Consider the following 17737-nt stretch of genomic DNA (forward strand, 5'->3'; position numbering starts at 1 on the left):
TTCCCAAAAAAATTCCAAAAAAAATTCCCAAAAAATTAAAAAAAAATTAAAAAAAAAAATCCAAAATATTAAAAAAAAAATCACCAAAAATTCCCAAAAAATTAAAAAAAAAAATTCCAAAAAAAATTCCAAAATATTCCAAAAAAATTAAAAAAAAAAAAAATCAAAAAAATTCCCAAAAATTTCCCAAAAAATTCCCAAAAAATTAAAAAAAACCCAAAAAATTCCCAAAAAATTAAAAAAAAAAATTCAAAAAAAATTTCCAAAATATTCCAAAAAATTCCCAAAAAATTCCCCAAAAATTAAAAAAAAAAAAACCAAAAAAAAAATTCCCAAAAAATTAAAAAAAAAATTCCAAAAAAATTCAAAAAAAAATCCCCAAAAATTTAAAAAAAAAATTCCAAAAAAATTCCAAAATATTCCAAAAAAATTAAAAAAAAAAAAAATCAAAAAAATTCCCCAAAATTTCCCAAAAAAATTCCCAAAAAACCCCAAAATCCCCCCAAAAATTCTGAAAAAATTCCCAAAAAAAACCCTCAAAAAAATTCCCCAAAAATCCCAAAATTCCCGGGAAAAATTTTGGGGTTTTTTTCTCCAAAAAATGGGAAAATTTTGGGATTTTTTCTTTTTTTTTTCCCTAAAAAAACCCAAAAATTGGGAAAATCGGGGGCCCCTCCCCCAATAAAGGAAAAAAACTCTGGAATTTTGGGCTCTCGGCTCCTTTGTTTGTTTTGGGTGGAAAAATCCAAATTTTGGGGTTTTGGTGGGGAAAAAATGGGAATTTGGGAGGGAAAATGGAAATTTGGGGGCATTTAGGGGAATTTTGGGGGAATTTGGGGGAATTTTGGGGGATTTTGGGAATTTTGGGGAATTTTGGGAAATTTTGGGGGGATTTTGGGGGAATTTTGGGAGATTTTGGGGGGAATTTTGGGGAATTTCGAGGAATTTTGGGGAATTTGGGAGGATTTTGGGGAATTTTGGGGCATTTCGGGGAATTCTGGGAAATTTCAAGGAACTTTGGGGGGATTTGGGGGAATTTTGGGGAATTTTGGGGAATCTTGGGAGGATTTCAGGGAAATTCCAGGGAATTTTGGGGCCTCTCCAAAACCTTTAATTATTTTTTATATCATTTGATAAAACCCGATATAAAATTGATATAAAAAAACCCCAAACCCCCCATTTTTAACCCTTTCCACCCCCCAAAAAAAAAACCCCAAAAAACCACAAAATTCCAGCAAAAAATCCTTTAATGTCCCCGCCACCAAGCCGGGACCTCCTCAGGTCTTCTCCTGGAGCTGGTGGGACCTCAGATCTTCTCCTGGAGATGGTGGAACCTCCTCAGATCTTCTCCTGGAGATGGTGGAACCTCCTCAGACGTTCTCCTGGAGATGGTGGAACCTCCTCAGACGTTCTCCACCTTCTCCTGGAGATGGTGGAACCTCCTCAGACGTTCTCCACGTTCTCCTGGAGGTGCTGGGACCTCCTCAGGTGTCCTCCATGGTCTCCTGGATCCAGCGGGCGTAGCGACACACCTTGGTGTAGACGCCGGGACGCCGGGGTTGTCCACAACGCTCCATCCCCCAGGAGACGATGCCCTGGAGGTTCCCGTCGCACACCAGGGGGCCGCCGGAATCGCCCTGGGGGGTGGAGGTGGAGGAGATGTGGGGTGGGGGGGTGAGGGTTGGTGGATCTCCAGGGGGTTGGGTCAACCAAGACCTCGTTGGGTTGGTGAAACCCTTGGTGGAATGGTGAAACCCTTGGTGGATCTCCATGGGTTGGTGAAACTCATGGTGGATCTCCAGGGCTTGGTGAAACCCTTGGTGGATCTCCATGGGTTGGTGTCAACCAAACCCTTGGTGGATCTCCATGGGATGGTGAAACTCATGGTGGATCTCCATGGGTTGGCCAAACTCATGGTGGATCTCCAGGGGTTGGTGAAACCCTTGGTGGATCTCCATGGGTTGGCCAAACTCATGGTGGATCTCCAGAGCTTGGTGAAACCCTTGGTGGATCTCCATGAGGTTGTTCAAACCCTTGGTGGACCTCCATGGGTTGATGAAACCCTTGGTGGATCTCCATGGGTTGGCCAAACTCATGGTGGACCTCCATGGGTTGATGAAACCCTTGGTGGATCTCCATGGGTTGGTGTCAACCAAACCCTTGGTGGATCTCCAGGGGGTTGGGTCAACCAAGACCTCATTGGATTGGTCAAGCTCATGGTGGGTCTCCATAGGTTGGTGAAAGCCTTGGTGGATCTCCATGGGTTGGCCAAACTCATGGTGGATCTCCACGGGTTGGTGTCAACCAAACCCTTGGTGGATCTCCAGGGGTTTGGGTCAACCAAGACCTCGTTGGGTTGGTCAAACTCATGGTGGGATGGTGAAACCCTTAGTGGATCTCCAGGGGTTGGCCAAACTCATGGTGGACCTCCATGGGATGGTGAAACTCATGGTGGATCTCCAGGGGTTGGGTCAACCAAACTCTTGGTGGGATGAGTGTCCCCAGGTGTCCCCAGATGTTCCCCAGATGTTCCCCAGGTGTCCCCAGATGTTCCCTAGATGTTCCCCAGCTGTCCCCAGGTGTCCCCAGGTGTATCTCCAGGTGTCCCCAGCTGTCCCCAGGTGTCCCCAGGTGTCCCCAGATGTTCCCCAGATGTTCCCAGGTGTCCCCAGGTATCTCCAGGTGTCCCCAGGTGTATCTCCAGGTGTCCCCAGCTGTCCCCAGGTGTCCCCAGGTGTCCCCAGATGTTCCCCAGATGTTCCCCAGGTGTCCCCAGGTGTCCCCAGGTGTCCCCAGGTGTCCCCAGGTATCTCCAGGTGTCCCCAGCTGTCCCCAGGTGTCCCCAGGTGTCCCCAGATGTTCCCCAGATGTTCCCCAGGTGTCCCCAGGTATCTCCAGGTGTCCCCAGGTGTCTCCAGGTGTCCCCAGGTGTCCCCAGATGTCCCCAGGTGTCCCCAGATGTCCCCAGGTGTCCCCAGGTGTCTCCAGGTACCTGACACGAGTCCATCCCTCCTCGCACGTTCCCGGCGCAGATCATGTTGTCCGTGATGGAGCCGGGGTAGAAACGGCGACACTCGGCCGGCGAGAAGAGCGTGACGTTGACACACTGCAGGACCTCGGGGTACGTCACTGTGGGGACACAGAGTGACCACTGAGTGACCACCAGAGTGACCACAGTGACCACTGGGACCACCAGAGTGACCACTGAGAACATTGGGACCACCACAGTGACCACAGTGACCACAGTGACCACTGGGACCACTGGGACCACCAGAGTGACCACTGGGACCACTGGGACCACCACAGTGACCACAGTGACCACCAGAGTGACCACCATGACCACTGAGAACATTGGGACCACCACAGTGACCACAGTGACCACAGTGACGTTGACACACTGGAGAACCTCGGGGTACGTCACTGTGGGGACAGAGTGACCACTGAGTGACCACAGTGACCACCAGAGTGACCACTGGGACCACCATGACCACCATGACCACCAGAGTGACCACTGGGATCACAGTGACCACCACAGTGACCACAGTGACCACCACAGTGACCACAGTGACGTTGACACACTGCAGGACCTCGGGGTACGTCACTGTGGGGACACAGAGTGACCACTGAGTGACCACCAGAGTGACCACTGAGTGACCACAGTGACCACCAGAGTGACCACAGTGACCACTGGGACCACCATGACCACTGAGAACATTGGGACCACCACAGTGACCACCACAGTGACCACAGTGACCACAGTGACCACAGTGACATTGACACACTGCAGGACCTCGGGGTACGTCACTGTGGGGACACAGAGTGACCACTGAGTGACCACTGAGTGACCACTGAGTGACCACCAGAGTGACCACAGTGACCACTGGGACCACTGGGACCACCACAGTGACCATTGAGAACATTGGGACCACCACAGTGACCACAGTGACCACAGTGACATTGACACACTGGAGAACCTCGGGGTACGTCACTGTGGGGACAGAGTGACCACTGAGTGACCACTGAGTGACCACTGAGTGACCACTGGGACCACCACAGTGACCACAGTGACCACCACAGTGACCACAGTGACCACAGTGACCACCAGAGTGACCACAGTGACCACAGTGACCACTGGGACCACCACAGTGACCACAGTGACCATTGAGAACATTGGGACCACCAGAGTGACCACAGTGACCACAGTGACCACCAGAGTGACCAGCAGGACACCCAGGTAACCACCAGAGGTCCGAAGTGACCATGAGAGGTGGCCCAGGTGACCACCAGATGACCCAAGTGACCATGAAATGACCACCAGGTGACCACCAGAAGACCCAACTGACCATGAAACGACCACCAGAAGACCCAACTGACCACAAAATGACCACCAGGTGACCACCAGAAGACCCAACTGATCATGAAATGACCACCAGAAGACCCAAGTGACCATGAAATGACCACCAGGTGACCACCAGAAGACCCAAGTGACCACGAGATGACCCAACTGACCACCAGAAGATCCAACTGACCACCAGAAGACCCAACTGACCACAAAATGACCACCAGGTGACCACCAGAAGATCCAACTGACCACCAGAAGACCCAACTGACCATGAAATGACCCCCAGGAGACCCAACTGACCATGAAATGACCACCAGATGACCACCAGAAGACCCAGGTGACCACCAGAAGACCCAACTGACCACCAGAAGACCCAACTGACCATGAAATGACCACCAGAAGACCCAACTGACCACCAGAAGACCCAACTGACCATGAAACGACCACCAGAAGACCCAACTGACCACAAGATGACCCAACTGACCACCAGAAGATCCAACTGACCACCATTAGACCCAAGTGCCCATGAAATGACCACCAGGTGACCACCAGAAGACCCAACTGACCACAAAATGACCACCAGACAACCACCAGAAGACCCAGCTGACCATGAAATGACCACCAGGTGACCACCAGAAGACCCAACTGACCATGAAACGACCACCAGAAGACCCAAGTGACCATGAAATGACCACCAGGTGACCACCAGAAGACCCAGGTGACCACCAGAAGACCCAACTGACCATGAAATGACCACCAGGTGACCACCAGAAGACCCAAGTGACCATGAAACGACCACCAGGTGACCACCAGAAGACCCAACTGACCATGAAATGACCACCAGAAGACCCAACTGACCATGAAATGACCCCCAGGAGACCCAACTGACCATGAAATGACCACCAGGTGACCACCAGAAGATCCAACTGACCACCAGAAGACCCAAGTGACCATGAAACGACCACCAGACGACCACCAGAAGACCCAACTGACCATGAAATGACCACCAGAAGACCCAACTGACCATGAAATGACCACCAGAAGACCCAACTGACCATGAAATGACCACCAGGTGACCACCAGAAGACCCAACTGACCATGAAACGACCACGAGAAGACCCAACTGACCATGAAATGACCACCAGATGACCACCAGAAGACCCAACTGACCATGAAATGACCACCAGATGACCACCAGAAGACCCAACTGACCATGAAACGACCACCAGAAGACCCAAGTGACCACCAGAAGACCCAACTGACCATGAAATGACCACCAGGTGACCACCAGAAGACCCAAGTGACCATGAAATGACCACCAGGTGACCACCAGAAGACCCGACCTCCCCACCACCCCCTCCGCTACCTTCAGGCGAGGTGGTGGCCCCCCATCCCGACGTCAGGCAGGAGGTGCCGGCCCGGGGCAGGCAGGAGGCCACCGGGATGGGCCGGACGCGGTCCGAGATGGTGGCCGGGGTCAGAAGCTTGAGGAGCATGATGTCGTTGTCCTTGGTGGTGGGGTCGTAGCCCGGGTGGGCCACCATGCGGGCCACCATGCGCCGCTCGTCGCCGGCCTCCCGCCCGTACAGGAGGTGCTTGCCCAGGGCCACCGTGGTGACGCTGAGGGGAGGGGACAGGTGAGGGACACCTGGGGGACACCTGAGGAACATCTGAGGAACACCTGAGGAACATCTGAGGAACATCTGAGGGACCTGAGGAACATCTAAGGGACATCTGAAGGACCTGAAGGACCTGAGGAACATCTGAGGAACACCTGAGGAACATCTGAGGGACCTGAGGAACATCTGAGGAACATCTGAAGGACCTGAGGGACATCTAAGGGACATCTGAAGGACCTGAAGGACCTGAGGAACACCTGGGGGACACCTGAGGAACATCTGAGGAACATCTGAGGAACACCTGAGGAACACCTGAGGAACACCTGAGGAACATCTGAGGAACATCTGAGGAACATCTGAGGAACACCTGAGGGACCTGGGGGACATCTAAGGGACATCTGAGGGACCTGAAGGACCTGAGGAACACCTGGGTGACCTGAGGGACATCTGAGGGACACCTGAGGGACCTGGGGGACACCTGGGGGACACCTGAAGGACCTGAGGAACATCTAAGGAACATGGAGAACACTTGAGGAACACCTGAGGAACACCTGAGGAACATCTGAGGAACATCTGAGGAACACCTGAGGAACACCTGAGGAACACCTGAGGAACATCTGAGGAACACCTGAGGAACACCTGAGGAACACCTGAGGAACACCTGAGGAACCCCTGAGGAACACCTGAGGAACACCTGAGGAACATCTGAGGAACACCTGAGGAACACCTGAGGAACACCTGAGGAACATCTGAGGAACACCTGAGGAACACCTGAGGAACATCTGAGGAACATCTGAGGGACATGGGGGGGACACCTGAGGGAACAGAGGGAGGGGTGGGACAGGGGTGGGACCTGTGTGTCCCCAGGTGTCCCCAGGTGTCCCCAGGGGTATCTCCAGGTGTCCTTACCCAGGTGTGGTGCAGTGGGCCGCCGTCACCACCCATCGTGGAGCCACCAGGACCCCCCCGCAGTAGAGTTTGTACATGTCCAGCACGGCCACCTGCCAGGGCTGAGAGTGCGGCACGCAGGCGTGGCCACCAACCACGCGAGTGTCACCTGCCACCTGACCACCTGTGGAGACAGAGAGAACCTCAGATGGGACCTGGAACATCTCCTGGAACATCTCCTGAACCTGGAACATCTCCAGAAACCTCAGCTGGGACCTCAAACATCTCCAGGAACATCTCCAGGAACATCTCCAGGAACATCTCCTGAACCTGGAACATCTCCTGGAACATCTCCAGGGACATCTCCAGGAACATCTGAACCTCAGCTGGGACCTGGGACATCTCCAGGAACATCTGAACCTCAGCTGGGACCTGGAACATCTCCAGAAACATCTCCTGAACCTCAGCTGGGACCTCAAACATCTCCTGAACCTCAGCTGGGACCAGGAACATCTCCAGGGACATCTCCAGGAACCTGGAACATCTCCAGGAACATCTCCAGGAACATCTCCTGAACCTCAGCTGGGACCTCAAACATCTCCTGAACCTCAGCTGGGACCAGGAACATCTCCAGGAACATCTCCTGAACCTGGAACATCTCCAGGAACCTCAGCTGGGACCTCAAACATCTCCAGGAACATCTCCAGGAACATCTCCAGGAACATCTCTAGGGACATCTCCAGGAACATCTCCTGGACCTCAGCTGGGACCTGGAACATCTCCTGGAACCTGGACCATCTCCAGGAACATCTCCAGGAACATCTCCTGGACCTCAGCAGGGACCTGGAACATCTCCAGGAACATCTCCTGAACCTCAGCTGGGACCTGGAACATCTCCTGAACCTCACCTGAACCTCACCTGGGACCTGGGACATCTCCAGGAACATCTCCTGAACCTCACCTGGGACTTGGGACATCTCCTGAACCTCACCTGGACCTCACCTGGGACCAGGAACCTCACCTGAATATGAAACATCTCCTGGAACATCTCCAGAACCTCACCCAGACCTCACCTGGGACCTGGGACATCTCCAGGAACATCTCCTGAACCTCACCTGGACCTCACCTGGGACCAGGAACCTCACCTGGAAGCTCTCCTGGGCCTCAGAACCAGCTCAGGAACCGGAGCAGGAACCCAACCCAGAACCTGCTCCAGAACCGAGTCCGGAACCTTCTAGAACCGAGTCTAGAACCGCTCTAGAACCTTCTAGAACCGAGTCCAGAACCTTCTAGAACCGCTCTAGAACCTCTAGAACGTTCTAGAACCCGATCTAGAACCGAGTCCAGAACCTTCTAGAACCGAGTCCGGAACCGAGTCCGGAACCGAGCCTGGAACCGAGCCTGGAAACTTCTGGAACCTTTCTAAACCTTCTGGAACCTTCTGAACCTTTCAGAACCTTCTGGAACCTTCTGGAACCAAGTTTGGGACCTTCTGAACCTTCTGAACCTTCCTGAACCTTCCTGGAACCTTCCTGAACCTTTCTGAACCTTCCTGAACCTTCCTGAACCTTTCTGGAACCTTTCTGAACCTTCCTGGAACCTTTCTGGAACCTTCTGAACCTTTCTGGACCTTTCTGAACCTTCTGGAACCTTCTGGAACCTTTCTAAACCTTCTGGAACCTTCTGAACCTTTCCGGAACCTTCTGAACCTTCTGAAACCTTCCTGAACCTTCCTGGAACCTTCTGGAACCTCCTGAACCTTTCTGGAACCTTCTGAACCTTTCTGGAACTTTCTGGAACCTTCTGAACCTTCTGGAACCTTCTGAACCTTCATGAACCTTTCTGAACCTTCTGGAACCAAGTTTGGGACCTTCTGGAACCTTCTGGAACCTTCTGGAACCTTCTGGAACCTTCCTGAACCTTTCTGGACCTTCTGGACCTTCCTGACCCTTTCTGAACCTTCTGGAACCTTCTGGAACCTTCTGGAACCAAGTTTGGGACCTTCCTGAACCTTCCTGAACCTTCTGGAACCTTCTGGAACCAAGTTTGGGACCTTCTGGAACCTTTCTGAACCTTCTGGAACCTTCTGGAACCTTCTGGAACCTTCTGGAACCAAGTTTGGGACCTTCCTGAACCTTTCAGAACCTTCTGGAACCTTCTGGAACCAAGTTTGGGACCTTCCTGACCCTTTCTGAACCTTCTGGAACCTTCCTGAACCTTTCAGAACCTTTCAGAACCTTCTGGAACCTTCTGGACCTTCTGAACCTTCTGGAACCTTCCTGAACCTTTCTGGACCTTCTGGACCTTCCTGACCCTTTCTGAACCTTCTGGAACCTTCTGGAACCTTCTAGAACCAAGTTTGGGACCTTCTGGAACCTTCTGGAACCTTCTGGAACCAAGTTTGGGACCTTCTGGAACCTTCTGAACCTTCTGGAACCTTCCTGAACCTTCTGAACCTTCCTGGAACCTTCTGGAACCTTCTGAACCTTTCTGGAACCTTTCTGAACCTTCTGGAACCTTCTAGAACCAAGTTTGGAACCTTTCTGGAACCTTCTGGAGCCTTTCTGAACCTTTCTGAACCTTCTGGAACCTTCTGAACCTTCTTGAACCTTTCTGAACCTTTCTGAACCTTCTGGACCTTTCTGACCCTTTCTGAACCTTCTGGAACCTTCTGGAACCAAGTTTGGGACCTTCCTGAACCTTTCTGAACCTTCTGGAACCTTCTGAACCTTCCTGAACCTTCTGGAACCTTCTGGAACCAAGTTTGGGACCTTCTGGAACCTTCCTGAACCTTTCAGAACCTTCTGGAACCTTCTAGAACCAAGTTTGGGACCTTCCTGACCCTTTCTGAACCTTCTGAACCTTCCTGAACCTTCCAGAACCTTCTGGAACCAAGTTTGGGACCTTCTGGGACCTTTCTGAACCTTCTGGAACCTTCCTGAACCTTTCTGGACCTTCTGGACCTTCCTGACCCTTTCTGAACCTTCTGGAACCTTCTGGAACCTTCTGGAACCAAGTCTGGGACCTTCTGGAACCTTCCTGACCCTTTCTGAACCTTCTGGAACCTTCTGAACCTTTCTGGAACCAAGTTTGGAACCTTTCTGGAACCTTCCTGAACCTTCTGAACCTTCTGGAACCAAGATTGGGACCTTCTGGAACCTTCCTGAACCTTTCTGGACCTTCTGGACCTTCCTGAACCTTTCTGGACCTTCTGGAACCTTCCTGAACCTTCTGGAACCTTCCTGAACCTTTCAGAACCTTCTGGAACCAAGTTTGGGACCTTCTGGAACCTTCTGGAACCAAGTCTGGGACCTTCTGGAACGTTCTGGAGGTGCTGTGTCCCCACCTGTTGTCAGCAGCAGCAGGACCAGGGTCCCCAGCAGCAGCTCCAGGGGGCGTCGCCGCATCTCCTCTGGGGGGGGAAACAAAATTTGGGGTCAATTCCGGGGATTTGGGGAAAATTTGGGAATTTTGGGATTTTTGGGGATTTTTTGGGAATTTTTTGGGATTTTTTTGGGGAATTTTTGGGAATTTTTTGGGAATTTTGGGGAATTTTTGGGGATTTTTTTGGGGGATTTTATGGGAATTTTTGGGGGGATTTTTTGGGAATTTTTGGGAATGTTTTGGGATTTTTTGGGGGGATTTTGGAATTTTTTGGGAATTTTTTTGGGATTTTTTGGGGATTTTTTGGGATTTTTTGGGGATTTTTGGGAATTTTGGGGGGATTTTTTTGGATTTTTTTGGGGTTTTTTGGGAATTTTTTGGGAATTTTTGGGGGGATTTTTTGGGGATTTTTGGGGGATTTTGGGGATTTTTTGGGATTTTTGGGGGAATTTTTGGGGATTTTTTTGGGATTTTTTGGGGGATTTTTTGGAATTTTTGGGGATTTTTTTGGAATTTTTTGGAAGTTTTTGGGATTTTTTGGGGGATTTTTTGGGAATTTTTGAGGGGATTTTTGGGAATTTTTTGGGATTTTTTTGGGATTTTGGAATTTTTTGGGAATTTTTTGGGGATTTTTTGGGGATTTTTTTGAGATTTTTTTGGGATTTTTTGGGGATTTTTTGGGAATTTTTTGGGGGATTTTTGGGAATTTTGGGGGATTTTTTTTAAATTTTTTTTTTATTTTTTGGTGAACTTTTTCGGAATTTTTGGGGGAATTTTTGGGAATTTTTGGGGATTTTTAAGGAATTTTTGGGGATTTTTTGGGGATTTTTTGGGATTTTTTGGGGAATTTTTGGGAATTTTTGGGAATTTTTGGGGGAATTTTTTGGGGGAATTTTTTGGGAATTTTTGGGAATTTTTGGGGATTTTTGGGGAATTTTTGGGGAATTTTTGGGGTTTTTTTTTTATTTTTTGGGGATTTTTAAGGAATTTTTGGGGATTTTTTTGGGGAATTTTTGGGATTTTTGGGGGGAATTTTTGGGATTTTTTGGGAATTTTTGGGGGATTTTTTGGGAATTTTTTTGGATTTTTTTGGGGATTTTTTGGGAATTTTTTGGGGTGGATTTTTGGGATTTTTTTGGGAATTTTTGGGGAAATTTTGGGATTTTTTGGGGGGATTTTTTGGGAATTTTTGGGGATTTTTTTTGTTTTTTTTTTTGGATTTTTTGGTGAATTTTTTCGGATTTTTTGGGGGAATTTTTGGGAATTTTGGGGGATTTTTTAGGAATTTTTGGGAATTTTTGGGGATTTTTTGGGGGTTTTTTGGGAATTTTTGGGGAATTTTTGGGAATTTTTGGGGAATTTTTTGGGATTTTTTGGAGGGAATTTTTGGGGAATTTTTTGGGAATTTTTGGGGGATTTTTGGGAATTTTTGGGGATTTTTTGGGAATTTTTGGGATTTTTTGGGGGATTTTTGGGTCAATTTTTGATCATTTTTGATCATTTTTGGGTCATTTTTGATCATTTTTGGGTCAATTTTTGGTCATTTTTGATCATTTTTGGGTCATTTTTGATAATTTTTGATCATTTTTGGTCATTTTTGATCATTTTTGGTCATTTTTGGGTCATTTTTGGTCATTTTTGATCATTTTTGGTCATTTTTGATCATTTTTGATCATTTTTGGGTCATTTTTGCTCATTTTCCCTTCCCCTCCCCCCCCATCCCCTCCCCCACCCTTCCCCCGATGACGTCATCGTGCCCAACCCGCCCCGGCAGTTCGAGCTCATTAACGAGGGCGTTAATTGGCCTTAATTAGCGGCCCCAATTAGCGGGGCCCGCCCCGCCCCTCCCCCACCCCGGTGACCTCCGGGGACCCCGCGGGGGGGGAGGGTAAAGGGGGCGGGGCCCAGTTTGGGCTCCCAGTTTGGGACTGGGGTCCCAATTTGGGCTCCCAGTTTGGGGTCAAAGTTCCCAGTTTGGGGTCCCAGTTTGGGGTCCCAGTTTGGGATTTGGGTTCCCAGTTTGGGCTCCCAGTTTGGGATTGGGGTCCCAGTTTGAGTTCCCAGTTTGGGTTCCCAGTTTGGGGTTCGGTTCCCAGTTTGGGGTCCCAGTTTGGGATTGGGGTTCCAGTTTGGGCTCCCAGTTTGGGCTCCCAGTTTGGGGCCAAAGTTCCCAGTTTGAGTTCCCAGTTTGGGTTCCCAGTTTGGGGTTGGGGTCCCAGTTTGGGCTCCCAGTTTGGGCTCCCAGTTTGGGATTTGGGTTCCCAGTTTGGGCTCCCAGTTTGGGGTTTGGGTTCCCAGTTTGGGCTCCCAGTTTGGGGTTTGGGTTCCCAGTTTGGGCTCCCAGTTTGGGGTTTGGGTTCCCAGTTTGGGCTCCCAGTTTGGGGTTTGGGTTCCCAGTTTGGGCTCCCAGTTTGGGGTTTGGGTTCCCAGTTTGGGCTCCCAGTTTGGGATTTGGGTTCCCAGTTTGGGCTCCCAGTTTGGGGTTCGGTTCCCAGTTTGGGCTCCCAGTTTGGGGTTTGGGCTCCCAGTTTGGGGTTCGGTTCCCAGTTTGGGGTCCCAGTTTGGGGTCCCAGTTTGGGATTTGGGTTCCCAGTTTGGGGTCCCAGTTTGGGGTTGGGGTTCCCAGTTTGGGATCCCAGTTTGGGGTCCCAGTTTGGGGTCCCAGTTTGGGGTTCGGTTCCCAGTTTGGGTTCCCAGTTTGGGGTTCCCAGTTTGGGTTCCCAGTTTGGGTTCCCAGTTTGGGGTTCGGTTCCCAGTTTGGGGTCCCAGTTTGGGATTGGGGTCCCAGTTTGGGCTCCCAGTTTGGGGCCAAAGTTCCCAGTTTGAGTTCCCAGTTTGGGTTCCCAGTTTGGGGTTTGGTTCCCAGTTTGAGTTCCCAGTTTGGGTTCCCAGTTTGGGGTTTGGTTCCCAGTTTGGGGTCCCAGTTTGGGGTTTGGGTTCCCAGTTTGGGTTCCCAGTTTGGGGGGGGGTTCCCAGTTTGGGTTCCCAGTTTGGGGGGGGGTTCCCAGTTTGGGGGAGATTTCCCAGTTTGGGTTCCCAGTTTGGGGTTTGGGTTCCCAGTTTGGGCTCCCAGTTTGGGGGGGGTTCCCAGTTTGGGCCCAGGCCCCGCCCACCCAAAGTTGGCCCCGCCCCTTTCCCGTGGGAACCGGAACTGGGGAGGGACTGGGACCAACTGGGATGAACTGGGATGAACTGGGATGAACTGGGAGAGGGCAACCCTGGGAACTGGGACAAACTGGGACCAAACTGGGAGAGGGCGACACCGGGAACTGGGACAAACTGGGACCAACTGGGACCGTGGGAATGGGCCAAACTGGGCCAAACTGGGACTGTGGGACTGGGCCAAACTGGGACCAACTGGGACCGTGGGAATGGGCCAAACTGGGACCAACTGGGACCGTGGGAATGGGCCAAACTGGGACCAACTGGGACCAACTGGGACTGTGGGACTGGGCCAAACTGGGACCAAACTGGGACCAACTGGGACCGTGGGACTGGGCCAAACTGGGACCAAACTGGGAGAGGGCGACACCGGGAACTGGGACAAACTGGGACCAAACTGGGACCGTGGGAATGGGACAAACTGGGACAAACTGGGACTGCGGGACTGGGCCAAACTGGGCCAAACTGGGACCAACTGGGACTGTGGGACTGGGCCAAACTGGGACCAAACTGGGACAAACTGGGACCAACTGGGACTGTGGGACTGGGCCAAACTGGGCCAAACTGGGAGAAGAGAGATTGAGGTCAAACTGGGAACTGGGGCCAAACTGGGACTGGATCAAACTGGGAACTGGGCCAAACTGGGACTGGGTTAAACTGGGCCAAACTGGGAGAAACTGGGACAAGTTCATACTGGGAACTGGGGCCAAACTGGGACTGGGTCAAACTGGGACAAACTGGGGCAAACTGGGACAGGGTTAAACTGGGAACTGGGCCAAACTGGGACAGGATCAAACTGGGACAAACTGGGGCAAACTGGGGCAAACTGGGACAGGGTCAAACTGGGACTGGGTTAAACTGGGACAAACTGGGAGAAACTGGGACAAGTTCATACTGGGAACTGGGGCCAAACTGGGACACAAAGAACCCAGGAACTGGGGCCAAACTGGGACGGGAACAAACTGGGGCCAAACTGGGACTGGGTCAAACTGGGACAAACTGGGGCCAAACTGGGACAGAATCAAACTGGGACAGGGTCAAACTGGGACTGGGACAAACTGGGATAAACTGGGAGAAACTGGGACAGGATCAAACTGGGAACTGGGGCCAAACTGGGACTCGAAGAACCCAGGAACTGGGGCCAAACTGGGACAGGGTCAAACTGGGGCAGGATCAAACTGGGCCATACTGGGACAGGGTCAAACTGGGAACTGGGGCAAACTGGGACTCGGTTAAACTGGGGCAAACTGGGGCAAACTGGGAGAGGGTGACACCGGGAACTGGGACAAACTGGGACTGGGACAAACTGGAACAAACTGGGACAAACTGGGACAGGATCAAACTGGGAACTGGGCCAAACTGGGACGGGAACAAACTGGGACAAACTGGGACAAACTGGGACAGGGTCAAACTGGGAATTTGGGGCAAACTGGGACTGGGTTAAACTGGGGCAAACTGGGGCCAAACTGGGACTGGGTCAAACTGGGGCAGGAGCAAACTGGGACAGGGGCAAACTGGGACAAACTGGGACAAACTGGGGCCGAACTGGGATAGGATCAAACTGGGACAAACTGGGAGGGGAAGAGCCCAGGAACTGGGGCCAAACTGGGACAGGATCAAACTGGGAACTGGGACAAACTGGGACAGGGTCAAACTGGGGCAAACTGGGGCCAAACTGGGGCAAACTGGGACGGGATCAAACTGGGACAGGATCAAACTGGGACGGGATCAAACTGGGACAAACTGGGGCCAAACTGGGAACTGGGGCCAAACTGGGACAGGGTTAAACTGGGACAAACTGGGGCAAACTGGGACAGATTTATACTGGGAACTGGGGCCAAACTGGGACAGGATCAAACTGGGCTAAACTGGGGCAAACTGGGCCAAACTGGGACGGGATCAAACTGGGACAGGATCAAACTGGGACGGGATCAAACTGGGACAGGATCAAACTGGGACGGGATCAAACTGGGACGGGATCAAACTGGGACAGGATCAAACGGGGACAGGGGCAAACTGGGAACTGGGGCCAAACTGGGACAGGGGCAAACTGGGACAAACTGGGACAAACTGGGGCCAAACTGGGACTGAGTCAAACTGGGACAAACTGGGGGAAACTGGGGCCAAACTGGGACAAACTGGGGCCAAACTGGGACAAACTGGGGCTAAACTGGGACAGGAAGAACCCAGGAGCTGGGGCCAAACTGGGACAGGGTCAAACTGGGAACTGGGGCCAAACTGGGACTGGGTTAAACTGGGGCAGGAGCAAACTGGGACAGGGGCAAACTGGGAGAAACTGGGAGAAACTGGGACAGGATCAAACTGGGAACTGGGGCCAAACTGGGACTCGAAGAACCCAGGAACTGGGGCCAAACTGGGACTGGGTCAAACTGGGACAAACTGGGGGAAACTGGGACAGGGTCAAACTGGGAACTGGGCCAAACTGGGACGGGAACAAACTGGGAACTGGGGCCAAACTGGTTAAACTGGGGCAGGAGCAAACTGGGACAGGGGCAAACTGGGACAAACTGGGGGAAACTGGGGCAAACTGGGGCCAAACTGGGACAAACTGGGGCCAAACTGGGATAGGATCAAACTGGGGCAAACTGGGAGGGGAAGAGCCCAGGAACTGGGGCCAAACTGGGACAGGTTCATACTGGGACAAACTGGGGCAAACTGGGACAGGATCAAACTGGGACAGGGGCAAACTGGGACAAACTGGGGCAAACTGGGACAGGATCAAACTGGGACAGGGGCAAACTGGGACAAACTGGGAGAAACTGGGACAGGATCAAACTGGGAACTGGGACAAACTGGGACAGGATCAAACTGGGGCCAAACTGGGACAAACTGGGGCTAAACTGGGACTGGGCTAAACTAGGACTAAACTGGGGCCAAACTGGGACAAACTGGGGCAAACTGGGACGGGATCAAACTGGGACAGGATCAAACTGGGACAGGGTCAAACTGGGACAAACTGGGGCCAAACTGGGGCAAACTGGGACAAACTGGGACAGGGTCAAACTGGGACAGGATCAAACTGGGACAAACTGGGGCCAAACTGGGACAGGATCAAACTGGGACAGGATCAAACTGGGAACTGGGGCCAAACTGGGACAGGGGCAAACTGGGACAAACTGGGACAAACTGGGGCCAAACTGGGACAAACTGGGGCCAAACTGGGACTGAGTCAAACTGGGACAAACTGGGACAAACTGGGAACTGGGGCCAAACTGGGACAGGGACAAACTGGGACAAACTGGGGCCAAACTGGGACAAACTGGGGCTAAACTGGGACAGGAAGAACCCAGGAACTGGGGCCAAACTGGGACAGGATCAAACTGGGGCCAAACTGGGGCTAAACTGGGGCAAACTGGGACTGGGTCAAACTGGGGCCAAACTGGGGCCAAACTGGGAGCAAACTGGGGCCAAACAAAGAACCCACGAACCGGAACCAAACTGGGCCAAACTGGGGCCATACTGGGGCCACCCTCCCCCCCCCCCTCCCCCCCCCCCTCCCCCCCCCCCCTCCCCAGCCCCTCCCCCACCCCCCCCCCCAAACCTCTGCGCCGCCCCTCGGGGGGGCCGGGTGGGGGAGGGGCCACCCCGGCTCCTTCTCCGCTCTCCGTTGTCCCCTCGATGTCCCCTCGGGGGTGGCCTCGATGTCCCCGCGATGTCCCCGCGTTGTCCCCGCGCTGTCCCCGAGCAGGGGGACACGCCCCTCCCCCCCCACCCCCCCCCTCCTCCTCCTTCATCATCATCATCATCCAGCCCCTCCCCCACCCCCCCCAACATCCCCAATTAAAATCGGGTTTAATTGGGGCGTGGGGGACGCGGATTAAAGCGGGCGGGGCCGGGGGTGGGGGAGGGGAGGGGGAGGGGTGGGAGGGGTTTTTTTTGGGGGGTGGGGGAGGATTTTGGGAGGATTTTGGGGGGATTTTAGGGAAGTTTGAGGAGATTTGGGGGATTTTGGGGAAGATTTGGGGGATTTGGGGGGAATTTGGGGGGACTTGGGGGGATTTTGGGGAATTTTGGGGGATTTTGGGGGGAATTTTGGGAATTTGAGGGAATTGGGGGTGGGGGAGGGGTGGGGGAGGGGTTTTTTGGGGGGGTGGGGGAGGATTTTGGGGGATTTTGGGGGGAATTTTGGGAATTTGAGGGAATTGGGGGTGGAGGAGGGGTGGGAGGGGTGGGGGAGGGGTTTTTTGGGGGGGTGGGGGAGGATTTTGGGGGATTTGGGGGGAATTTTGGGGGGATTTTGGGAGGATTTTGTGGAATTTTGGGGGATTTTGGGGGGAATTTTGGGGATTTGAGGGAATTGGGGGTGGGGGAGGGGTTTTTT

The 17737-nt window shown here is 52.3% G+C and overlaps 1 protein-coding gene across 1 annotated transcript; it reads right to left on the bottom strand.

Annotated features, from left to right (window-relative positions):
• Window positions 1-1237: 1237 nt before the first annotated feature.
• LOC131573988 (kallikrein-11-like) lies at window positions 1238-17084 on the bottom strand. Its single transcript, XM_058828347.1, has 6 exons — window positions 16958-17084; window positions 10196-10261; window positions 6871-7033; window positions 5709-5962; window positions 2993-3129; window positions 1238-1637 (listed from the first exon to the last, which is right to left on the bottom strand). The coding sequence occupies exons 2-6, from the start codon at window positions 10254-10256 to the stop codon at window positions 1485-1487; spliced, it is 768 nt and encodes a 255-aa protein (XP_058684330.1). The 5' UTR covers window positions 10257-10261; window positions 16958-17084; the 3' UTR covers window positions 1238-1484.
• Window positions 17085-17737: the final 653 nt, after the last annotated feature.

The sequence above is a fragment of the Poecile atricapillus genome (assembly GCF_030490865.1).
Source record: "Poecile atricapillus isolate bPoeAtr1 chromosome 32 unlocalized genomic scaffold, bPoeAtr1.hap1 SUPER_32_unloc_1, whole genome shotgun sequence".
NCBI classification, from domain to species: Eukaryota; Metazoa; Chordata; class Aves; order Passeriformes; family Paridae; genus Poecile; species Poecile atricapillus.